This window comes from Rattus norvegicus, chromosome 5 (assembly GCF_036323735.1).
Source record: "Rattus norvegicus strain BN/NHsdMcwi chromosome 5, GRCr8, whole genome shotgun sequence".
Taxonomy (NCBI): domain Eukaryota; kingdom Metazoa; phylum Chordata; class Mammalia; order Rodentia; family Muridae; genus Rattus; species Rattus norvegicus.
The window spans coordinates 67269568-67294210 of NC_086023.1; the positions used below are offsets into that span (position 1 = coordinate 67269568).

At 40.7% G+C, this 24643-nt stretch overlaps 1 protein-coding gene and 1 pseudogene across 10 annotated transcripts in view; both read left to right on the forward strand.

Moving 5' to 3' along the window:
• The window catches only part of Stx17 (syntaxin 17), a 60556-nt gene that overhangs the window by 27895 nt on the left and 8018 nt on the right, over positions 1-24643 (forward strand). For 5 of the 10 annotated variants that reach the window (XR_005504369.2, XR_005504370.2, NM_145723.2 and 2 more), the window contains exons 5-7: positions 4976-5201; positions 18374-18486; positions 18635-18685. Coding sequence is in view for 8 of the 10 variants with exons in the window: in NM_145723.2 (NP_663775.1) it covers positions 4976-5201; positions 18374-18486; positions 18635-18685 (390 nt within the window). In the remaining 2 variants the exon portion in view is untranslated. Of the gene's footprint in view, positions 1-4975; positions 5202-6346; positions 6504-18373; positions 18487-18634; positions 18686-19143; positions 24475-24643 lie in introns of those variants that run through there. The other 5 variants (XM_063287173.1, XM_063287174.1, XM_039109285.2 and 2 more) reach the window with 4 other exon arrangements.
• Positions 23513-24474, forward strand: Exosc8-ps1 (exosome component 8, pseudogene 1; annotated as a pseudogene).

Sequence of the window (24643 nt, forward strand, 5' to 3'; positions counted from 1 at the left end):
CTCACAGAGCATATTCCTACCACATGGTTGTATGTTGATATGTCAGAATCCATCCCACAGACGTTTCCATTGTTTCCTAAACCCATTGAATGAGGAAAGATTCCTAGGCCACTAACTCAGTCAGAGCGCCACTGTATCCATTCCTATACTGGTGGTTCAACCGTGTCAGTCTTTAGGGAGTTATCACTCCATCAGTGTAAATCTCTTTTCTAAAAACAGTGAACTCTGAATACTGGTGTATGTACTGTAGAACACTCACAGCACGAATCTACTAAACAACTACACTTAGGAACTCATGTACCACAACAGATGGCTGTGAGCATTCAAAGGCTCTGCAGCCTCATCAGTTACCAGCACCGTCCTACTAGAGGCATCCCTCCCGGCATTCATGGCAGGTACTTCCTATCTTCTCTGTGTAACTTTGCCTCCAAATGAGTCCTTCAGGCTGCCTCTAACTCAGCCTGTTTCAGAGCTCTGTGGAGACTGAACTAAGCAGACTGTGTCTTTGTGCCTGGCTTGCAATGCACTTCTGTTGCCTATAGCAGTGTCTTCGAATCCTGTCTTGAAGTGGGTCTGTTCAGTACTAATTGTTGCTGTATTATGTTCTGCCAGATTTAAATTGCCACATTTCCTGAGACATTCTGTACCTTGTTTGTGAGAATGCACGAGTTTGCTGTGGATATTTTCTTTCCTTGTTGAGTTTTGGTATCAAGGCAGTAAGTAGCCTTTGACCACTCCCATGAGGGATTTGTGTAATTTCTTACAAATGTTTGGTAAAACTGACCAATGACAGTTCCTGCTGGTTTTGGTTTGTTGTTTAAAAACAGTTTGGTTGCTTGTTGTTTAACATGGGGAAGGGTGAGGCAGAAGAGTTTCAAAAAATATACCTTTATTTTATTTCATCGTAGTTGGGCATACTGTCCAGTGCTTATAATCTCTGCGTGCAGGAGGGTCCAGAAGCTCAAGTCCACCCTCAGCTATATAGCAAATTTGAGGCTATCCTGGGCTGGTTGAGACCCTATCTCAAAAAAAATTAATATTTACATGACCATTTAGGTTTTGATTTTATCAGTTTGCTGAATTATAGTTTTATGGAAATTTATTCATTTCATCCAACTCTTCTAATCTGTTGGCATAAATCTATTCATAATTTCCTTTTTTCTTGTTGTTGTTTTGTTTCTATTTGATTTTTGTTTTGTTTGTTTTGTTTTGTTTTGAAGATGGGGATTCTGTGTAGCCCTCTCTCTTTTGAAACTCTCTCTGCAGACCAGGCTGGACTTGAATTTAGAGATCTACCTGCCTTTGCTTCTGCCTCTGTCTCTCCAGTGCTGGGATTAAAGGGGTATGCCACCATGCCCAATTTATTCATAATTTCTCGTTATCATTTTAATTCTTTAAGATTATATTGATACCCCCTTCATTATGATTTTAGTTTTTGTATCTATTTTTAAAACTACTTTTGTGAGGTTTATCAATTTTATTACTCTTTCCAAAAATAATTTTGACTTTCTTTTTTTTTTTTTCTTTTCTTTTTTTTGGAGCTGGGGGCCGAACCCAGGGCCTTGTGCTTGCTAGGCAAGCGCTCTACCACTGAGCTAAATCCCCAACCCCAATTTTGACTTTCTTAATTTGTGACATACCTGGATCTCTCTCCTTAAGTTTATTCACATCTTTGTAATTTTCTCCTTTTTATATTTGCCATTGTATTTTCTAGGATTCTGAAATGATTATTTAGCTTGCTAATTTCTGGCCTTTCTTTTCTTGTTTTTCAAATGAATGTAAAAAGAAATCCCAGAGAAAGCTCTCTGTGTCAGCTGAATGAATGGGAGGCTTAGTGTGGAGAGATAAGCCAGCCTGGGGATCTGCAGTTGGTTTCTTACGGGTTGGGGGAATGCAGAGTGTTAGGGAATTTAGAAGTCTGAGAGCTTTGGTAAGCATCTGAAAGAAAGACTGAAGAGAAGAAAAAGAAAAGGGAGCTGTCTTAGTGTTCTTTTGCTGTGAAGAGACATCATGACAAAGGAAACTTTTATAAGAGAAGGCATTTAATCAGGGTTTGCTTACAGTTTCAGAGGTTTTAGTCTATTATCATCACTGTGGGAAGCATACAAAATGTAGACAGTCTTGGTGCTGGAAAGGTTGAGAGTTTTACAACCTGATCCTCAGGTAGCCAGATCAGAGCCCTCAGGTTTTTGAAACCTCAAAACCTATCTTAAGTGACACACTTCCCCACAAAAAGCCATGCCTACTCCAACAAGGCCACACCTCCTAATCCTTCTCAAGCAGTGCCACTCCCTGATGACTAAGCATTCTAATATATGAGCCTATGGTGACCATTTTTATTCACAGGAGTCTACCCAGCTGAAAGTCATTGTAGCCCTTAGGGACTGCCTAACCCCTCTATCTTGTTGGGGATTGGTTCTAATGTTTTGATTTAATCAGAAATCTTTGTATCCAAACGCTGAAGAACTTTGTCCCCAGTATATTTTTGATTGATCAATAAAGATGCCAGTGGTCAATGTCTGGGCAAAGGGAGTTTGGGAAGGACCCTTAGATTTGAACAGGCAAGGACTCAGGGGAGGAGAGAAGAGAATCACTGACTGGCAGTGGAGGGAGCTGGATCAGATTTAGAACTGCAGAGGGAAGATCTTCTGAAACTTAGTTAGGAAGGGAAAGCAGCCCACGGAAAGGCTGCACAGAAGTGTCCTGGGCAGCAGAGACCAGTGTTCCTCACAGAAGGTAAGGGCAGCAAAGTTAAAGGTAGATTTAGAAGGAGTTGAGCCAGGAGTACCAGGGGGAGAAGTATGCTAGCCGCGGGAGGATGAAAACTGCCTTATCTTTGAGTAGCCAAGGCATTTCAGGAATAAACTAATGTGTATGTGTGTCTTTCATTCATGGATTCAAAGAACTGGAGGGCAGGTAGCTGGAAGTGCAACCCACTAGGAGCATAAAGCAGAGTAGTCAAACTGCACACTTGATCCTCTGATATGTGTGTATTTGGAGGAGTATATTCCTAACTCTTGTTTTACAGAACATTATAAGTTTTAACATGTATTACTTTTCTTTGCATTCAGACCATAGGATTTTAATTTTCATTTGATTTCTTTCTTTACTTACAGACCACTTAGAACTATCTTATTTTTCTTGTAGACATGTATATGTGCATGCGTGCATGCGTGTGCGTGCGTGCGCATTTGTGTGTATTTCCATTATTGAGTTCAAATTTAGCTTTACTATGCTCAGAATGTATGTTGTATATATCAGTGTTTTTGAAATTTGTGAAAGTTGCTTTAATATTGTTTGCTTTCTAGCATATTTTGTTTGTTCTAAGCAGCTTAGAACAAACTGTTATTAATCTTATTGTTCAAACTCTATACTTAACACCCCCTTGCCACTTGCTCTATTAACTACTGCAGCTCTTAAGACCTTTCATTATGATCATGGATTTCTTTAACATTTTTGGGCTGGGGAGATAGTGCATAAAAACATTTATCACCTAAGCATTAGAAGCAAAGTTTACATACTATGTTTCTGTTGCTGGAAAGAGACACCATGCAAGGCTACTCTTATAATAAAGGGCAACATTTAATTGGGGCTGTCTTACAGGTTCAGGGGTTTAGTCAATTATCATCAAGGTGAGAGCATGGCCGCATGGCAGCATCCAGGCAGGCAAGAAAGACACTGGACTCAGAGCCTACCTCCACAGTGACATGCACAAGGCCACACCTCCTAATAGTGCCACTCCCTACACCAAGCATTGAAACCACCATAGTTACCAAGAACTCACGTAAGACAGGCAGGCATGATGACCACCTGTCATTCTAGTACTTGGAAGACAGAGACAGGGATTGCCTAGAACAAGCCATCTGGCTGGAATAGCTGGAATCCGTGCATGCCAGGTTTAATCAGAGGCCATGGCTCAAACAATAAAGTGAGGAACAAGCAAGGAAGACACTCGATGCCACATAAACATCAGCACACACATGCACCCACACACATCCAAACTTGCTTGCTCACACATACACATATAGGAGGGACACAGCTGTGCTTGTGTCCATTTTTGTATTATATGTAGTCTGTCTGTGTTGTTATATATTTCTGAAAAGACTCTTAATATAAAGTAATTCTCTATTTCTGGTGATGGGCTAACTTTAAAGTCTGTCTATCTGGCATTAATGTTCCTGTAGCAAGTTGTTCTTGGGAGAGGGATGTTAGGTTTTATGTGTTTTCTTTCTTTTTTCTTCTTTTTTTTTTTTTACTCTTAGTTTGAGTCATTTTGTTTTATGTTTTAAATGTATCTTTGTTTATCCTATGTGAAAATATTTGCTTAAATAATATTTAATATAATTGATGATTATATCTTTTGTTCTATTATATACTTCTTTATTAGTATTTTATTTTTTTTAATTTTATATATAGGATGTGTGGCTATACACCACGTTTGCCCAGGGAGGCCAGGAGAGGTCATCAGATCCCCTGGAACTGGAGTCTAGACAGCTGTGAGCTGCCATGTGGGTGCCGAGGATTGAACTTGGGTCTTGTAGAAGAGCAGTGCTCTTATCTGCTGAGCCAAGTTCTGTCACGTGTTTTTCTTCTGCTCTGTTGGTTCTTGTTTCATTGTCATTTTTACTCTACTCATTTGGAAATATATGCTTTCATTAGAAATTATAGAATATATTTGTGCTTTAACAGTGCAGATCATTTGTTTCCTTAGAATATTTTATATATGCCCCACAAGACAAATGCCAGTTGTACAGCCTTTATTGTGTAGTAGTCACATGTAATAAAGGCAGTGTTACTACATAATCCTAAAGTTTAAGATTTAAGTTCATGAATTCTAGGCTAGTCAACAGAGAGAGATGGGAAATTGAAAAACTGTGTGTCCCTGCAGTAGACAACTCGTAATCATTTCTATTCATGATTAAATAGGTCTTATGTTGAGAGATAGTACTATAATATTTCTCTTTTTCATTTATAGCAACTGCGCTCCAATATCCGAGAAATGGAGAAGCTTTGCTTAAAAGTGCACAAAGATGATCTGATCCTTTTGAAGCGAATGATAGATCCTATGAAGGAAGCAGCAGCAGCCGCCACAGCCGAGTTTCTCCAGCTCCACTTGGAATCTGTGGAAGAACTCAAGAAACAAGTCAAGAATGAAGAAGCTTTACTACAGCCTTCTCTGACCAGATCCACAACCATTGATGGTAACATACATCTTACTATGACCCTACTTGATAGTTAGCGAAAGCTCACCTCCTCAGGGGTAATGGAGAGAGAGGCCCTTGTAAATCCTTGTAGCCTTGCCAGGCCAACTCCAAACAGACCAGACATATGTACCCTGGAAATTTTACAAGACAAGATTGTGTAGATTGGAACTTTGTGGCTTCAAGTACCTGCTTGCTTGTATTGAAAAGAGAAGTTTAAGTTACTCCTGAAGATAATGTTGTCCTTGTGTGCAGTGTGCACCTTTCTGCTCTGCAGTGCAGGGCAGGCTGTCTGGTAGCTGTCCTTGTGCAGTGTGCATGTCTCTCCTCTGCAGTGCAGGCAGGAGCTGTTCTCATCAGGCTCTAACTTCACTGTTGGGTTTCTCTCCTAATGACATGAGAAATCTGTGGTGTGTTCATGCTGTCAACTTTTGTGAAGTAATATTCTAAGAAACATAGTTATGTCATTTCTAAGGGTGCATTTGATAATACTTGGCAATACATGCTAGTATCTTTTATGCACAAAAAAAGTGGCATCATAGTACTTCAAAGTAGCTGTTTTTTTTGTTTGGTTGGGAGGTTTGATTTAGATTAAATCTTATAAGTAGTGAGTAGAATAACTAATAAAATTTCTGTAATTGAGTTATCTCCTAGGAAGCTTAAAGCCAAATTTTTAATCATCAAAAATTAAATTTAAAAAGTGTGTCAGCTTTATTTTGTAACTGCTGCACTTGCTTCCTTTTCTGTTGTAATTGTTTATCTCTTTTAATTTATTACATCTCATTATATTTTATATGTTTAAAGAGGCTTTTAATTCTGATGAAAAATATGGGCTACAAATCAATTAGAAATTAAAGTGAGAACTTAAGGGAACTGTGGCTGGCCAGGTTTCCTGTTTTATCCACCAGCCCACTCTGGTTACCATTCCGTATCTCTAAATTAGAATGTGTACGTGTTCACTGCTAGTGATTCAGTACTTTGCAAGGGGATGCAGAAACCGTTAGGTTGCCTAGCAGAGTTTTGGGTAACCTTTTCTGTAGTTTTGTACCTTGCATAGTGCTTTGCACACAGTGAACTGTTCATAGAGGTGTTAAGAACATAAACAAATAAGTAGACACATGACATGGACAACGTTGTCATTTCAGATGTGTCGCAATGGAGCTGGGCATGGATATGTGCAATCCCAGCCCTTGGGAAGTTGGGCTAGGGTGAGCAATTGGGACTTGAAGGCCATTCTGGGCTACACAGCCTTTTCTTATAAACCAGACCAAACCAAAATTAAAATAAAATAAATTAAAAAGTGCTTCAGTCACTTCTCTGCATAGATAAAGCTAAACTGTTAGTGCTCAGCCCTTAGGGGGTGTTTGGGGGCCATGCTTTTTGGTAGTTTGTCATTGCTCTTTTCACAGTTCTATGTTGTCACCGCCATATCGGTACAGAGGAGGTTGCTCCTGCTGTGGAACAAGAGCTGCTGCTCTCTGGGCCTTCTCTGCCCATGTGTGATGGGCTGGCTTCTGTATGGAGACCTTAGGACAACAGTGCTGACAACAGTAACCATGACGATAGATCACAGTGTTTTCTGGAAAGCGGAGTTGGCGTCAGCCTCCTGTTATTTAGCTTCCAGTGGCTCATCACTAGTGTTTGCATCTGAAGCAAAACACCGTACTTCTTCCAGGACGTCTCTCATAATAGTAGTGTAATACTGCTTTAATCTGCATTTTACCATCGCATTGTGTATATTTACCCAAGTACAACTATTTGTGGCCTGTGCACTTGAGTATATATTCTGGGGAGTTAACCTGGTCACTTACCCTTTGCCATAGTCGGAAGGATGCTGTGAAACTCAAGACCTGGCAGAATTGGAGGAAGCATGTTTATTAAAGAAATGAAAACAATTAGGACAGAGACAGGGGATGGGGCAAGAAGCAGCATGTGAAATTAACTCTCAGCCATATTGATTGTCAAACCTCATGGAATATCAGACAGTGCTGCTGTGACTGAGGCACACACCTGAGGTGTAGCTGACACGGAGCAAACAGACTGCTCACTGCCTCGCCCCAAGTCCGCTGTCCATGCCAAGCAGTGAGCCACTGCTCAGCTGTCTTAAATGCAGCCTAACAAAGGAGAATGGTGAGAGGAGCACAGGCATGACCTTCACCGCCTTCTGAGGAGGAGCAGGATTGGGCATGTCCTGTGGCTGCCTGCTAGCTCTGGACTCCGGTCTGTCACTGCCTGGTTTTGTCCTGTGTGCTCCAGTTTCTCCTTGTTTTTGTTTGAATACCTATCATAGTAGTGACAGTCTGTAGGTAGAAATGTGTGTGATTTGCATGGAGGTTACATGTCTTCAAATTCTTTATGAATCTGATTCTAAATGCATTGGTTGGAAACAGATTCAGGAGTAAGCCTGCCACATTTCCATGAGTGAGATAAAAAGTACAAAACAGTTTCCACCTAAGGCTAGAAAACAATGAGTAGAGAAGAGTAGGCCTCTTAGGTTTACTAGGAGGTGAGGAAAGGAAGATCAGGGGAGCTGTGGGTTTGCTGTTTCTTTTGTCCAGATTCTGAGAGTTCTCATAGCCGGTCTCTGCCAGGCCTGTCAGCTATGGTTAAGCTCCCTTGTGTCTCACATGTCGACTTTGCTGTCCCCCTTGTGCTCCCCACCAAGAGGACAGATGAGCCTGTCCATCTGATTTGCATTCAGAATGGAGGCTCAGGCCATTCAGCGTGGGGCAGCGCATCTCCCCAGCCTCAGTTTGTCTTCCCATCCCCACATCCAGAACATGGATTTAAGTGGCACAGCAGGAAGGGAATGTTAGTCCATTTTCAACAAATACCCTCAAAAGAAAAGATCTCACTCTTAAAGTTGCTGAGAATCTGAGACCTGAGTGTAGAATTCGATGCGATACTAGATTTTCACCACTGGGGTCAGCATGCACTGAATGGCTGTGGAACACAGCACTGGTTTTGTCTGATAGTATTTAGAAGCTACATCTCCTGTTGACTATAATCTAAATATCGTCTTCTGCATTAAGATGTGAATTACAAGTCATTTTATTTTGATAGATTGGTTTATGTTAAATGATGATCAGTAAATTAATTTCATTTTTAAGGTGTCAAAACTTAAAAGGTTTAAGGAATGCTTTTGAATTTATTTAGTTTTGTAGTGAAACCCTACTACTGTCATGAAGCTTAGTAGAGATTTCATATCCATTAGGCTGTACTTCCTGGTAGAACTCTATTTTGCTGTTTACAAGGTCAAAAAAGGGGGTGGGCAGAATATTGTTACATAGCTTATTTATCACTTCTGTCAGAGGGAGTTAATGTCTTAAAGTTTATTTAAATGTATAGCCAGCCATAAGGTTTTAACACACACACGCACACACACACACGCACATGCCTGTACATGTTTGTAAGCGGTCATAGTCAAAGGATAAATACTAAGGTATGAGCTGAAATAAGTGAATTGCAGAAGTTGTAGAAATTACAAGTTCATTCGTGACAGTCATGCCCTGAGTTGATTTGTGTTCTCTGAGTTGTAAATTAACAACAGGTTTTCCATGGAAGAGAAAGGACGTCTTTGCTGTAACTAAGACACATACATAGCTTGTTTTCAAATGAGAGGGAAATGACCTAATCATTTTTTTGTTCTGACAGAAATCTATCATTTCTTTAAAATGTCAGATACTTCTCATCTCTACTTGTTTTAGATAATGCATTTTATATTATAATCTTTCCTTATTTTGTACCTACTTCATTTGAATCTTCTCTAGGTTATAGCTTAAAGTCTTTAGTGTGTCACAATTACAGAGTTCTGCTTATATCCCAACTGACACAGATCAAGAAGTTACATGGAATTTAGTGAAAGAAAGGTCATAGGTTGATTCATTTATCTTGATTGAGGTTAAAATTTAAAAAAAAATTAAACATGTGGAAAGATTGGCTCTTTACTATAATGATATAAAATGTACTCTGTCTGATGATTTTGTTCTTTAAGATACAAAATGTAGACACCCACATGCATACAGATGGCACTAAGACCAGAAGGTGGGAAGGAAAGTATTGAAGATTCCAAACAGAGTAGAAGGGGCCTTGATTGGGTATGATTAAGATATAATATTGTGGGCTGGAGAGAGGCTTAGCAGTTAAGAGCACTGACTGTTATTCCAGAGGTCCTGAGTTCAATTCCCAACAACCACATGGTGGCTCACAACATTTGTTATGAGATCTGATGCCTTCTTCTGGTCAGTCTGAAGACAGTGACAGTGTATTCATATACATACAATAAGTAAGTCTTTAAACAAAATTATGTTGTTGCCATAAAATAAATACAAATATTATTTAAAAGGCATATTATGAAAAACCCGAGCCTTTCTAGGCAATGTGACACTTCTATAATCTCAAAATAAAAATATCTATATCTCTATATATATTCAAATATCAAGTTTAGAATTGAAAAATAGTATGAATTCTGGTAAGTCTTCATGGAGTCTTTTGTTCAGCTGACTGTGCCCTTCCTGATTAGTTTAAGTGAGTTCTTTCTTTTTTTGGATATTTTTTAATTTACATTTTGAATGTTATCCCTCCTAGTTTCCCCTCCAGAAACCCGCTATGGCATCCCTCATTCCCCTGCTTCTATGAGGGTGCTTCCTCCCTCACCCACCCACTCCCTCCCGCCTCCCTGCCCTGGCATTCCCCTACCCTGGGGCATCGAGCCTTCACAGGACCAAGGGCCTCTCCTCCCACTGATGCCCAACAAGGCCATCCTCTGCTACATGTGCGGATGGAGCCATGGGGCCCTCCCTGTGTTCTCTTGGGATAGTGGTTTACTCTCTGGGAGCTCTGGAGGGTGTGGTTGGTTGATATTGTTGTTTTTCTTATGGAGTTGCAAACCCTTCAGCTAATTCAGTTCTTTCTCTAACTCCTCCATTGGGGACCTCATTCTCAGTTCAATGGTTAACTGCATGCATCAGTCTCTGTATCTGTCAGGCTCTGGCAGAGCCTCTCAGGAGACAGCTGTATCAGGCTCCTGTCAGCATGCACTTCTTGGCATCAGCACTATTGTCTGGGTTTGGTGTCTGTATATGGGCTGGATCCCCAAGTGGGGCAGTCTCTGGCTGGCCTCTCCTTCAGTCTCTGCTCCACACTTTGTCTTTATATTCCCCTCCTGTGAGTATTTTTGTCCCCCCTTCTAAGAACGTCTGAAGCATCCACACTTTGGTCGTCCTTCTTCTTGAGCTTCATGTGGTTTGTGGATTGCATCTTGGCTAGCTCAAGCTTTTGGGCTAATATCCACTTACCAGTGAGTGCACACCATGTGTGTTCTTTTGTGATTGGGTTACCTCACTCAGGATATTTTCTAGTTCCATCCATTTGCCTATGAATTTCATAAAGTCGTTGTTTTTGATAGCTGAGTAATATTCCATTGTGTAGATGTACCACATTTTCTGTATCCATTTCTCTGTTGAAGGACATCTGGGTTCTTTCCAGCTTCTGGCTATTATAAATAAGGCTGCTATGAACATAGTGGAGCATGTGTCTTTGTTATATGTTGGGGCATCTTTTGGGTATATGCCCAAGAGAGGTATAGCTGGGTCCTTAGGTAGTTCAATGTCCAATTTTCTGAGGAACCTCCAGACTGATTTCCAGAGTGGTTGTACCAGCTTGCAATCCCACCAACAATGGAGGAGTGTTCCTCTTTCTCCACATCCTTGCCAGCATCTGCTGTCACCTGAGTTTTTGATCTTAGCCATTCTGACTGGTATGAGGTGGAATCTCAGGGTTGCTTTGATTTGCATTTCCCTGATGACTAAGGATGTTGAATATTTCTTTAGGTGCTTCTCAGCCATTCAATATTCCTCAGCTAAGAATTATTTGCTTAGCTCTGTACCCCATTTTTTAATAGGGTTATTTGACTCTCTGGAGTCTAACTTCTTAAGTTCTTTAAATGTTTTGGATATTAGCCCTCTATCAGCTATAGAGTTGGTGAATATCTTTTTCCAATCTGTTGGTTGCCATTGTGTCCTAATGACAGTGTCCTTTCCCTTACAGAAGCTTTGCAATTTTATGAGGTCCCATTTGTCAATTGTTGGTCTTAGAGCATAAGCCATTCCTGTTTTGTTCAGGAAATTTTCCCTAGTGCCTATGTGTTCGAGGCTCTTCCCCAAGTTTTCTTCTATTAGTTTGTGGAGGTCCTAGATCCACTTGGACTTGAACTTTGTACAGGGCGATAAGAATAGATCAATTTACATTTTTCTACATGTTGACCTCCAGTTGAACCATCACCATTTGTTGAAAATGCTATCTTTTTTCCACTGGATGGATTTAGCTCCTTTGTCAAAGATCAAGTGACCATAGGTGTGTGGGTTCATTCTGGGTCTTCAGTTCTATTCCATTGATCTACCTTCCTGTCTCTGTACCATATAGTTTTTATTACTATTGCTCTGTAATACTTCTTGAGGTCAGGGATGGTGATTGCCCCAGAAGTTCTATCATATTTTGCTATCCTAGGTGTTTTGTTATTCCAAATAGATTTGCAGATTGCTCTGCAATCTAACTCTGTGAAGAAATGACTTGGGATTTTGATGGGGATTGCATTGAATCTGTAGATTGCTTTCGACAAGATGGCCATTTTTTCTATATTAATCTTACGAACCCATGACCATGGGAGATATTTCCATTTTCTGAGATCTTCTTCAATTTCATTCTTGTGAGACTTGAAGGTTTTGTCATACACATCTTTCACTTGCTTGGTTATAGTCACCCCAAGGTATTTTATATTATTTGGGACTTGTGAAGAATGTTCAACATTCTTTCTCAGCCTGTTTATCCTTTGAGTAGAGGAAGGCTACTGATTTGTTTGGGTTAATTTTATACCCAGCCACTCTGCTGAAGTTGTTTATCAGGTTAGGAGTTCTCTGGTGGAACTTTTGGGATCACTTTAATATACTATTACATCATCTGCAAATAGTGATATTTTGACTTCTTCCTTTCCAATTTGTATCCCTTTGACCTCTTTTTGTTGTCTAATTGCTTTGTCTAGGACTTTTTTTAAGTACTATATTGTATACTTAGGGAGAGAGCAGGCAGCCTTGTCTATTCCCTGATTTTAGTGAGGTTTCTTCAAGTTTCTCTCCATTTAGTTTGATGTTGGCTACTGGTTTGCTGTATATTGCTTTTACTATGTTCAGCTATAGGCCTTGAATTCCTGATCTTTCCAGGAATCCTTTTATCATGAAGGGGTGTTGAATTTTGTCAAATGCTTTCTCAACATCTAATAAAATGATCATGTGGTATTTTTCCTTGAGTTTGTTTATATAATGGATTACATTGATGGATTTCCGTATATTGTACCATCCCTGCATGCCTGGGATGAAGCCTACTTGATAATGATGGATGATTGTTTTGATGTGTTCTTGGATTCAGTTTGTGAGAATTTATTATTGAGTATTTTTGCATCAATATTCATAAGGGAAATTGGGCTGAAGTTCTCTTTTTTTGTTGGTCCTTTGTATGAACAAATTGGGTAGTGCTCCTGTTTCTATTGTGTGGGATAGTTTGGACAGTATTGGTATTGGGTCTTCTATGAAGGTCTGATAGAATTCAGTACTAAAACCATCTGGTTCTGGGCTTTTTTTGGTTGGGAGATTTTTAATGACTGCTTTTATTTCTTTAGGAGTTATGGGACTGTTTAGATGGTTTATCTGATCCTGATTTAACTTTGGTACCTGGTATCTGTCTAGAAAATTGTCCATTTCATCCAGATTTTCATGTTTTGTTGAGTCTAGGCTTTTGTAGTAGGATATGATTATTTTTTGGATTTTCTCAGATTCTGTTGTTATGTCTCCCTTTTCATTTTTGATATTGTTAATTTGTGCCCTCTGGTTAGTCTGGCTAAGGATTTATCTATCTTGTTGATTTTCTCAAAGAACCAGTTTCTGGTTCTATCGATTCTTTGTATAATTCTATTTGTTTCTACTTGGTTGATTTCAGCCTTGAGTTTGATTATTTCCTGAGGTCTAGTCCTCTTGAGTGAATTTGCTTCTTTTTGTTCTAGAGCTTTCAGGTGTTTGTCAAGCTGCTCGCGTGTGCTCTCTCCACTTTCTTTTTGGAGGCACAGCTGGGTATCATTATCATTATCATTAAATTCTAAAAAGTCCTTAATTTCTTTCTTTATTTCTTCCTTGACCAGGTTGTTCAGCTTCCATGGGTATGCGGCTTTCTGTCATTTTGTTGTTCTTGAAGACCAGCCTTAGTCCATGTTGATCTGATAGGATGCATGGGATTATTTCAACCTTCTTGTATCTTTTGAGGCCTGTTTTGTGACCAATTATATGGTCAATTTTGGAGAAGGTACCATGAGGTGCTGAGAAGAACGTGTGTTCTTTTGTTTTGTGATGAAATGTTCTATAGCTATCTGTTAAAATCATTTGGTTCACAACTTCTGTTAGTTTCACTGTGTTTCTGTTTAGTTTCTGTGTCTATGATCTGTCCACTGATGAGAGTGGGGTGTTGAAATCTCCCACTATTATTGTGTGAGGTGCAATGTGTGCTTTGAGCTTTAGTAAAGTTTCTTTTATGAATGTGAGTGCCCTTGCATTTGGAGCATAGATATTCAGAATTGAGAGAGTTCATCTTGCTAGAGTTTCCCTTTGATGAGTATGATGCCCTATTTTGGATGGATTTGTGGAAAGATATTGTGTAAATTTGGTTCTGTCATGGACTGTCTTGGTTTCTCCATCTATATTAATTGAATTTTGCTGGATATAGTAGCCTGGGCTGGCATTTGTGTTCTCTTAGGGTCTGTATGCCATCTGCCCTATTTTTTTTTTTATAACTTTTGGTTGAAAGTCGATTTTATTTGATATTAGAATGGCTACTCCAGCTTGTTTCTTGGTACCATTTGCTTGGAAAGTTGTTTTTCAGACTTTTATTCTGAGGAAGTGTCTGTTTTTCTCACTGAGGTGTGTTTCCTGTATGCAGCAAAATGCTGGGTCCTGTTTAATGTATCCAATCTGTTGATCTATGTCTTTTTATTGGGGAATTGAGTCCATTGATATTAAAAGATATTAAGGAAAAGTGATTGTTGCTTGCTGTTATTTTTGTTGTTAGAGGTGGATTTCTGTTTCTTTGGTATCTTCTTTTGGTTTTGTTGCAAAAAGATTTCTTTCTTGCTTTTTCTAGGGTGTAGTTTCTGCCTTGTGTTAGAGTTTTCCATCTATTATCCTTTTTAGGGATGGATTTGTGGAAAGATATTGTGTAAATTTGGTTCTGTCATGGACTATCTTGGTTTCTCCATCTATATTAATTGAGTTTTGCTGGATATAGTAACCTGGGCTGGCATTTGTGTTCTCTTAGGGTCTGTATGCCATCTGCCCAGGATCTTCTGGCTTTCACAGTCTCTGGTGAGAAGTCTGGTGTAATTCTGATAGGTCTTTCTTTATATGTTACTTGACCTTTTTCCCTTACTGCTTTTAGTATTTTTGTTTGTTTGTTTCTTTAGTGCATTTGGTGTTTTGACTATTATGTGACGAGAGGATTGTCTTTTTAGTCCAATCTATTTGGAGTTCTGTAGGCTTCTTTTATGTTTATGGACATCTCTTCCTTTAGGTTAGGGAAGTTTTCTTCTATAATTTTGTTGAAGATATTTACTGGCCCTTTAAGTTGGGAGTCTTCACTCTCTTCTCTACCTATTTTCCTTAGGTTTGGTCTTCTCATTGTGTCCTGGATTTCCTGGATGTTTTGGGTTAGGAGCCTTTTGCTTTTTTTTTTTTTTCATTTTCTTTGACATTTGTCTCAGTGTTTTCTGTGTATCTTCTGCCCCTGAGATTCCTTTATCTCCTGTATTCTGTTGATAATGCTTGCATCATGATTCCTGATCTTTTTCCTAGGTTTTCTATTTCCAGAGTTGTCTGTCTTGGTGATTTTTTTTTTTATTGTTTCTATTTCCATTTTTAGATCCTGATGGTTTTGTTCAATTCCTTCATCTGTTTGGTTGTGTTTTCCTGTAATTCTTTAAGGGATTTTTGTGCTTTCTCTTTAAGGGCTTCTACTTATTTATCTGTGTTCTCCTGTATTTCTTTTAAGGGAGTTATTTATGTCCTTCCTAAAGTCCTCTAACATCATGCTGAGATGTGATTTTTAAATCAGAATCTTGCTTTTCCAGTTTGTTGGGGTATCCAGGGCTTGCTGTGGTGCGAGACCTGGGTTTTGAAGATGCCAAGTAGCTTTGTTTTCTGTTGCTTAAGTTCTTGCACTTGCCTTTCACCATCTCGTTGTCTCTGGTGTTAGCTGGTCTTGCTGCCTTTGACAGTGGCTTGACCTTCCTGTAAGTGTGTGTGTCAGGACTCCTGGGAGACCAGTTCTCTCTTGGCCGGGTTTGCGTACAGAGAGCTGGAGCACAGAGTCGACTCCAGGCACAGAGGCAAATGGGAAGTATTCTATCCCACACTGGTCCTTGTTTCCTGTGTCCTGAGGGCTCTGGGTGGGTCCCTCCAAACAGAAGTGGTGGTCTCACCTGTGCTGTCAGGTGTGTCAGCATTCTAGGAAGTCCAACACTCTCCCAGGGGGATCTGTACACAGCAAATTTTTTTCTTAAGAATAAAGTATTCATTAATTTTGAAAATAAACTAATCACACTTTTTATAAAATATCATTGGTTTCTAGGCTTGGCTGGGAAAACCAAAAGGACTTGAAAGTAAATGGTAATTAATATATGACCATTGATAATTCATTATGACTGACTCATGAGTAGGTCAGTTCACAGCCGTGTCACTTCACTTGTAAAATCCTTCAAAGCCTTCTCTTGTCTGCCACATGAAGTCTTTTTCTGGTCAGAAAGGCCCCACTTCATCTCCAGTGCCTTTTGCTCTTCTCCTTCTGTGTCTCATGATTCATGCTCTGCTAACTCCCGGCTGCTGGTTGTAGCTCAGCTGTGTTCTACTCTCGTGAGGCGCTTGCTTATGCTGCTTTCTCCCTCTAGCACTTAGATTCCACCTTTAACCTGCTATCTCAAGCTGACTTAGAATTCCCTCTGAACTCTATTGTCTCTAGTATGGTCTACCCCTCTTTTATGTCTGGTTCCCCTAGAATGTAAGCTCTTTGGGAATCATGGTCTGTGCCATCCACATTTTCATCCTTGGTAAAAAGAACACATAACGTCGAACTGTGTGTTTAAACTAGTCACTGGGACTAGTAAATGCTCTTGCCACCCAGACCTGAGTCTGATCATATAGGAGAGACCCATCTCCTATTCTGTTAAGTTGTCCTCTGACTTTCACATGTGCACCATGGCACAGATAAATGCATGTGTACACACAATAAATAAAGTATAATTTTAAAAAATATTTTATGATGGCAGGTGTTTTGAGCTTAAAAGTAGACTGAGCAGAGCTTCTGGAATCCTGCATCTCCACTGTTGGCTCTCTGAGGCTGAAGATTGTCATTTTGCACTGGATATGTTGTTAAAGCCTCCCAACTGGCTTTTCACTACAGCTTTCTCTCCTATCAACTCCATCCTTGATGTGTTCTTCACAATGTGGCTATGGCCTGATTATGGCACCTTCCAACTTCCCAGTAGTCTCTAGCTCCCCTTCACAGTTCGCTAGATCATATGAGAAAGACACAGCTCTTGGGAAAGTTTTGCAATGCCCTGTAGTGATCTCACCTTAGACTGTGAGCCTCAGCCTCTGCTTTCTTCCTCACGTCTCTGTGCATCAGTCAGACTGCACATCTTTCAGCTTTAAGGCTCTGCACACATTGTTCTCCTTGAGTTACACACTTTGGGCACCACACTCCATTCTGCCTCTGGTTTTCTCTCCTCCTCAGGCTTCAGCCTCAGAACCCCTAACTACCATTTCCACGAGTCAGGATTTCATGCCTGTCCTACACTTTGGTGGGACATCAGACTCACCTATGGCATAGTCTTGTCAGATAATACTGACTGAACTTGTCAGTTCATGCCTGTACCACAGGTTCCATCAAAGCTCTCCTCATGATGCGACAGTAGCAGTGGTGGCAGCAGGGACAGATTCTATGCAAAGTAAACTGTATAAGCACGAACAGCAAGTCTCCAGACCAGGGTTCTAATACCTATCTTTCTGATCTGACTCAGTACTTATATCCCTGTGCTATTGCCACTACAGGCTTGGTTTATAGCCTACTGTTGTGTCTCTGTTAGATATGCAACAAATGTCAATTTCATGAATGAAAGATTGGTAAAACTAGCATGAGGGCCCAGAAAGACTTAAAGGTAAGTGTCTTGGTGCAGCCTGCTTTGTCACCACAGTAACACTTACTTAATAAATAGTTTTGAGGGTTGAGAACTTTCTAAAAACTAGAAAAGTTGAAGAAGCCGTGGAAATATGTGGAGGAGGAGTGGCTCTAAACAGAGTTACATGTCCAGAAATACTCACATTGCAAATGTGCTCACTGCTGATCAGATTGCCACCAAGAGAGACTGATGATAATTGCTACAAACATATAACTACACCCCTTTTCTACTTTACTACTACCCAAAATGCTCTTCCATTGAGCTAAGCCTCAGCCTACTTTCCTTCTTCAAAATTAGGCGTGTGTGTGTGTGTGTGTGTGTGTGTGTGTGTGTGTGTGTGTGTGTGTGTGTGTGTGTGTGTGTATGAGCTGTGGGGTGTGTATGGAGGTGGGAGGACAACTGTTCTCTCCTTCGTCTGTCAGTGGGTTCCAAGATTGAACTTAGGTTGTGAGGTCTGCTGCATGTGCTCACCTGTGCAGCCCTCTCACCTGTCCCACCTTCTTGCTTCTGACACCTGTTGTGTTACCCTTATCACTACAATAGCTAAGTCCGAGCCTGAGGATTGATTTAGCAGCAGAGCATGTTAGACCTGTTGCTACTCTTGTGTCTAGTGGAATGCTGGTCAAGGGTAGTAGTTCCCACTGCCGCCTCTTCCACTTCTAGCCTTTCCTCCCATTCATGCAGCGTGTGTATGTATAGGCCTTGCTCTGCCTTTGCACCTACTCAGAGAAGAGGCTTCCCAGGGGTACATAGTGCTATTTTCATATATTGACTTATTTACTTTTAGCCTGAACCTAAAAGCTTAGCAAGTTACATGCATTCTGTATAGCAGTCGTCTTGTGGAGCCCGTTAGTGTTCTTTCCTTTCTGAGAAGCAAACTCTAACCAGGCCTGCGTCCATCTAGGAGTCCACACTGGAGAGGCTGAAGCTGCTTCCCAGAGTCTGACTCAGATATATGCCTTGCCTGAAATTCCTCGAGACCAAAATGCTGCTGAGTCCTGGGAAACCTTAGAAGCGGTATGTTAAAGATGTGTGTGTGTGTGTGTGTGTGTGTGTGTGTGTGTGTGTGTGTGTGTGTGTCTGTGTGGATATATACACACTACGTATATAGTAACAATGGGATGTAAAAGTAAGTAATTTCCCCCTTCTCTCTCTCTCTTTGAAGGACTTAATTGAGCTTAGCCATCTGGTCACCGATATGTCCCTCCTAGTAAATGTAAGTATGTAACAGAGACTCAGAACTGATCAGTCACTGTCCCTTTGATTAGAAATTCAATAGAAGTCACATATTTTTAAAATATTTGCTCGTGTGTGTATGAGTTTTGCCTACATTTATGAATGTGCAGTGCCTGTGTGTTCGATGCCCACAGAAGCCAGAAAAAGGGATTGGATGCCTTGAAACCGGAGTGATGGACAGATGGCTTTGAGCTGCTAAATGGGTGCTGGGAACCTGACTTGGGTCCAGTGCAAGAACAACAAGTGCTCTTAGCCACCCAGCCTAGATTATAACTATTACAGTTGTATTTAGCTGTTGTATATACTCCTTAAATTCTAGATCAAGTCAATCAGTATTACAGAAAAAGTACTTTGCTCGGTTCTCTCAGCATTGGAAGTCTGACAAAGTTTTTTATAGACATAAATAAAGTCCACTTTCTGCCTTTTGGAATTCCATAGAAGGAAGAAGAAGGCTTGAATTCCCAGACTCAGTTTTCAAGCATGAAAACTAAATGCAAAAATAAGAAATATAGACAAGCCTCATCAGCTCCAAGAAGAAGAGTATTCCAGGGAGAGAGACATGGTTTATAAAGTAGCAGCATTAAAACTACCTCCACAGAGGCCGTATTATCATACATCTAGAAGAATGAGTAAGTGCTGACAGAGAGCCCCAGGGGCACACCAGTGCAGGTGAGCCAGGACAAAACATGGTGAGCTGTGTGGACTGTCTCAGAGTGCTAATGTTCTATTATCCAAAGCCTGCAGGACCAGGGGCAAACAAGGATGGTGAGAGCCAAGTTGTGCTGGTCCTGATATGTTCACATGTGTGGTCAAGCTAGACTGCTGCAATCCAGTCTGCCTTGGAGAAACTGTTATAATGGTGAAGAGGAGGTCATGGGCAGGTGACTAGTTAGGAGCGAGCTACAGGAATGTACTCTATAGGTAGAGTGGTAACGCCTGCCTATATAGTGTAAAGGATGCTCAGAAGACTTTTTGAGGAACAACTGGAGGAAGGTGAAGTCATAGACAGGATACTGTATGTTTTTATTTTTTGTTATAAGACCTGAATGAACCTGTTGTCTTGGAGGAAAGAGAGGTTTTTCTGTCATTATTTTTCTAAATTGTTGTTTTGTTTTCCCTAGGAATTATAGAAAGGCATAGCATCTGAGCATGTGCATGAATGTGTGCTTGCACAAGTGTGAAGCCTTTCCCAGTGTACTGCCTAGGCTTATGATCTGTTCTTGTTAAGCTGTGAAATGGGACCCACCATTTCTGCGGCATGGCTTCTCTAAGGCCTGGCTCTGAGGTGGAAACTCCTAGGCCACAGCTTCTCAGAGTTGGAACAGAGGACTCCAGCGCTTGTTACTCTAGTTCTGTGTTCTGTTCCAGTTCTCAAACACTAACCTTCTGTCTTATTAACAGTTATGGGATGAGAACACTTGTCTTCTTTCAAAATAAGAGGTTTTCAAAGTTGTTGTTGTTTTGTTTATTTGTTTGTTGTTTTTTCTTTTTTTTAACCTACATCAAAATATTTTCATTTCTTAGAAAGTCTTTCTTCTTCTGTGGCCCTCCTGTACCAATGAGTTCCACACTGTCTAGTGTTGGCTTGTTCTTATATTGCCTTATGGATATTTTCTTGAACTGTATGACCAAGATTGAAAGCAGTAAATTGTTTGAATTATTTTTGATTCCTCTAAGTAAATAAGGAAGGAAGGAGGGAAGGAAGGAAGGAAGAAAATGTTACAAGTCTCTGGATTAGGTGTCTTTTTATTTTGCAGATTGCAGGAAATGATACATGAATACCCCAAACATGTGTTGTTTACAATCAAGATATATCGTTATTATAATTAATAATCTCCCAATCTAATGCAGTGTACAAAGTCTCTGTGTGCATGGTTACATAAAAATATGCATTTGTCAGAGCCATCAATATGTATATTTAAATGCATTTCAATACATGTAAATTATTCATCACTAAAGTTGATTTAAAGAACAAATTAAAGATGTAGTTAACTCTTCTCAAGACAAATACATTTCTCTTCCAGTGGTTAGGCATATGAAAGAAAAAAATAAAGTTTATAGAGGATTAATAGTTGTGTGTGTATGTTATATAGGTAGCAGTCTAAGAAGGACATATACAGAAGGTTCCAGTCACAGCCATAGCCCCATACAAATGTCTTAGTTATAATTGTAAGGACAGGAGTCACAATTCTATTTGGCTCAAGAAGAACCTTGATTGTTATTCCCAGGAAGACTGAGTTCTTAGGATACATGGCCAAGGATTCACAACAGGGACTAAGCAGGGAACACAAGAGTGACCACATCCTCTGTTGTCACATGGACATGACTGTAGCTGGGCAAATTAACCATGTGTTCAAGGAGCACCTTCTGCACACACAGCCCTATGCTAACCTCAGTGGGATCAGAGGATCCTATAGGATAGCGTTAATGATGTCTCTACATTGTAAATGAAGTGCCACAAAACTGTACCCTTAAAAGTCATTAAAATGTTAGGTGTACACCTAGTTTGCTGTGAAACAAAGGATTCACTAAGATAATGGGGGATTACAGTGAAGCCCAGTAATTCTCAGTGTATTAGTATCTACCAGTCGCCCTGCTCTGTTTGTGCAGGTGCCCTTTTCTTCTATCTAGCCAGAGAATTTAAAGAAGGCTGGGCCAGAACTTGGAGGAGATGCTACCCTTACTCCTACATTGTTTTCTTTTTCTCTGCGGCTCCTGAAGTCCAGTTTTGCTCTAGCTGCATTGTAATGGGGCTACAGTGGATTCAGTTAGAGTCAGTCTCGCACGACTGCTGTGAGGTTTAGCACGGTATTCGACAGCAGAGAGCTTTGCTGCGTGCCTGATGGGAAGTCTACTGCAGACACATCCTTCCCCTTTCACTCCCATCTGCCTCAGCTGCTCCTGCAGCCTTGGTCTGGCTCTTTACCTTGGTTCCCAGCATGGTTCTCTTCAGACACTCCTGTACTGAGTCCCTTTAGTCTGCACACTGAAGTGTTCCTGCTTCTTTACCCTGCTTATTGCCTTGCTAGGCCAAGATAACTGTGCTCTGCCACTGCATCACATTCCCGTTTTCTTCTGGGCCTTTCTGTCTCTGATTGCATATGATTATAGCTAGAACTTAGGGAGAGTACAGGGACATATCTGCAGTCTGGGCCTTGCCGTAAACTCATAGCTTTCCAAGCTCACGCATAAGACTGTACAATAACCTTTAAGGCAGAGCTCTGTTGTTGATGTAAATGGATCGGAGGGTGAATTTGTTGAGTGAATGATTGTTGTTTGCTATAATAACAGGAAATATTGTTTGATGTTGGGCTGACAAGTACCCACAGCAATCATTCAGGGGGAAAGTGATTTCTCATTAGTTTCTGGTTCATGTATCCAACTTGAGTTCTCCTCGGTAAGCATTTACATTTTCTCCTGAATCTTAGGGCCTAAAACTGTTACACAGATTCAGCTGTTTTCAGGTCAGTAGAGCAATCTGACCCAATATTTCTTTTTTTTTTAAAGATTTATTTATTTATTTATTTATTTATTTATTTATTTATTTATTTATTTATTATGAGTACACTGTAGCTGTCTTCAGATACACCAGAAGAGGCATCAGATCTCATTACAGATGGTTGTGAGCCACCATGTGGTTGCTGGGATTTGAACTCAGGACCTCTGGAAGAGCAGTCAGTGCTCTTAACCTCTGAGCCATCTCTCCAGCCCCCCAATATTTCTTAAAATGAAATTCATAGGCATATTTTTGAAGTTTTGAGAATTTTTCTTCTATGAAATGGGATGTGTGTGTTAGTTTGATAAATACTGCAGTGTGCCTTATACATAGCTTAGTTCATTATTAAAGGGATGCTGAAAACACTTCTAAGTGCCAAAGAGTAAAATGCCTCTCCGGGGAGAGGGTGAAGAAGGTCCAGTGTGGGAAATCTAGGAGGTGAAGACAAACTTAAACAAGTCAGCAGCAAAGAGGGAAAGTAGGTAGATAGAAGCAAAGATTCCCCGAGCCCCTGCTGTTGGGAGGAGCCTAGTTTCATAGACGGTGGTAGGTTACACATGTGCAGCTTGGCCCGGTAGAAAGAGCTAAGGACTCAGCTCTGAATATAGCATAGTTTGTTATTCTGATGGTGATTGACAGCTAACTGCCATCATTGTAGATATCATTAAGCCTTCCGTATTCATGGAGTAGAATCTGAAGATACAGACAGTTGGAGGATTGAAGCCGAACTAACGGAAGGAAGTGCTAGGTCTGTACAGTTGAGGGGAGCCTGTTGATCCCAGGGAAGGGCTTTCTGCCCTCTGCCTAAGCAAACTTCCAATGTCTGTAGTACCTGCCGATGTGGCCTACTGCCCCAGGACAGATGGAGTCATCTTGGGCTGCTAGTTGCATGATGTTGAAATAATGAGTAATCTTAGGATGGGTATTTTTCTGGTAATCTTTAATCTTATTATTCCAAAGGAATTTTGTAGGGAGAAATTCATTATTTACTATTCTACAATAAACTTTAAAAGTCATTGTGATGGTTTAAATGAGAATGGCCCCAATAGACTCATATATTTGAGTGCTTAGTCACCAGGGAGTGGAACTCTTTGAAAGGATTAGAAGGATTGGGAGGTGTGGTCTTGTTGGAGGAATCAGATGCCCATGCCAGGCCCAGTCTCTGTCTTTTGGCGATTCACACTGATCAAGATGTGACTCTTAGCTACTCCTCCATACTCCAGCACCATGTGTGCCTCTATGCTCCCTGTCACTGTGCTCCCTGCCCTGGATGATAAACTAAACCCCTGAAACTGTGCAAGCCCTAGTTAAATGTTTTCCTATTTAAGAGTTGCCTTGGGGCGGGCAGGAAAAATGGTGGCCGGGTTCAAAACTGTGGAACCACTGGAGTATTACAGGAGATTTCTGAAAGAAAACTGCCGTCCTGATGGAAGAGAACTTGGTGAATTCAGAACCACAACTGTGAACACAGGTTCAATCAGTACAGCGGATGGCTCTGCTCTAGTGAAGGTGGGGAACGCCACAGTCATTTGTGGAGGTAAAGCAGAATTGGCAGCACCACCAGTAGATGCCCCCGATGGACGATATGTCGTCCCTAATGTGGACCTACCACTGCTGTGTTCATCGAGGTTTCGGACTGGACCTCCTGGAGAAGAGGCTCAAGTAACCAGCCAGTTCATTGCAGATGTCATTGAGAAGTCACAGATAATTAAGAAAGAGGACTTAAGCATTTCTCCAGGGAAGCCTGCTTGGACCTTATTTGCCTAGACTACGACGGGAACATTTTGGATGCCTGCACGTTTGCTTTGTTAGCAGCTTTAAAGATTGTACAGTTGCCTGAAGTCACTATAAACGAAGAAACTGCTTTAGCGGAAGCCAATTTAAAGAAGAAAAATTGAATGTTAGAGCAAACCCAGTTGCTACTTCATTTGCTGTGTTTGATGACACTTTGCTGATAGTTGATCCTACCGGAGAGGAGCAGCACCTGTCCACAGGACCCTTAACCATAGTAATGGACGAGGAAGGCAAGCTGTGCTGTCTTCACAAGCCAGGTGGGAGTGGGCTGACTGGAGCTAAACTTCAGGACTGCATGAGTCGAGCAGTAACGAGACACAAAGAAGTGAGCAAACTACTGGATGAAGTAATTCAGAGCATGAAACAAAAATGAACAGGTGCCACGATTGCAAAACAGCTGTAAAAATTGTATTTGTTACACTGTGCACAGGCCTTTTATACTAAATAAATACCTAATTACATTCTTTGAAAAAAAAAAAGAGTTGCCTTGGTCATGGTGTCTCTTGACTGAGACAGTCACAGTGTTGCAGTAAAGTCTTAGGAGGGCACAGTGTATCTTCCTGGTGTCTTCTGGTCACTCGGAGAGCAGAAATAGCAATAGTCCGAGCAGACTCCTTTCTCAGCCTGAGGTAAAAGTTGATGATAAGG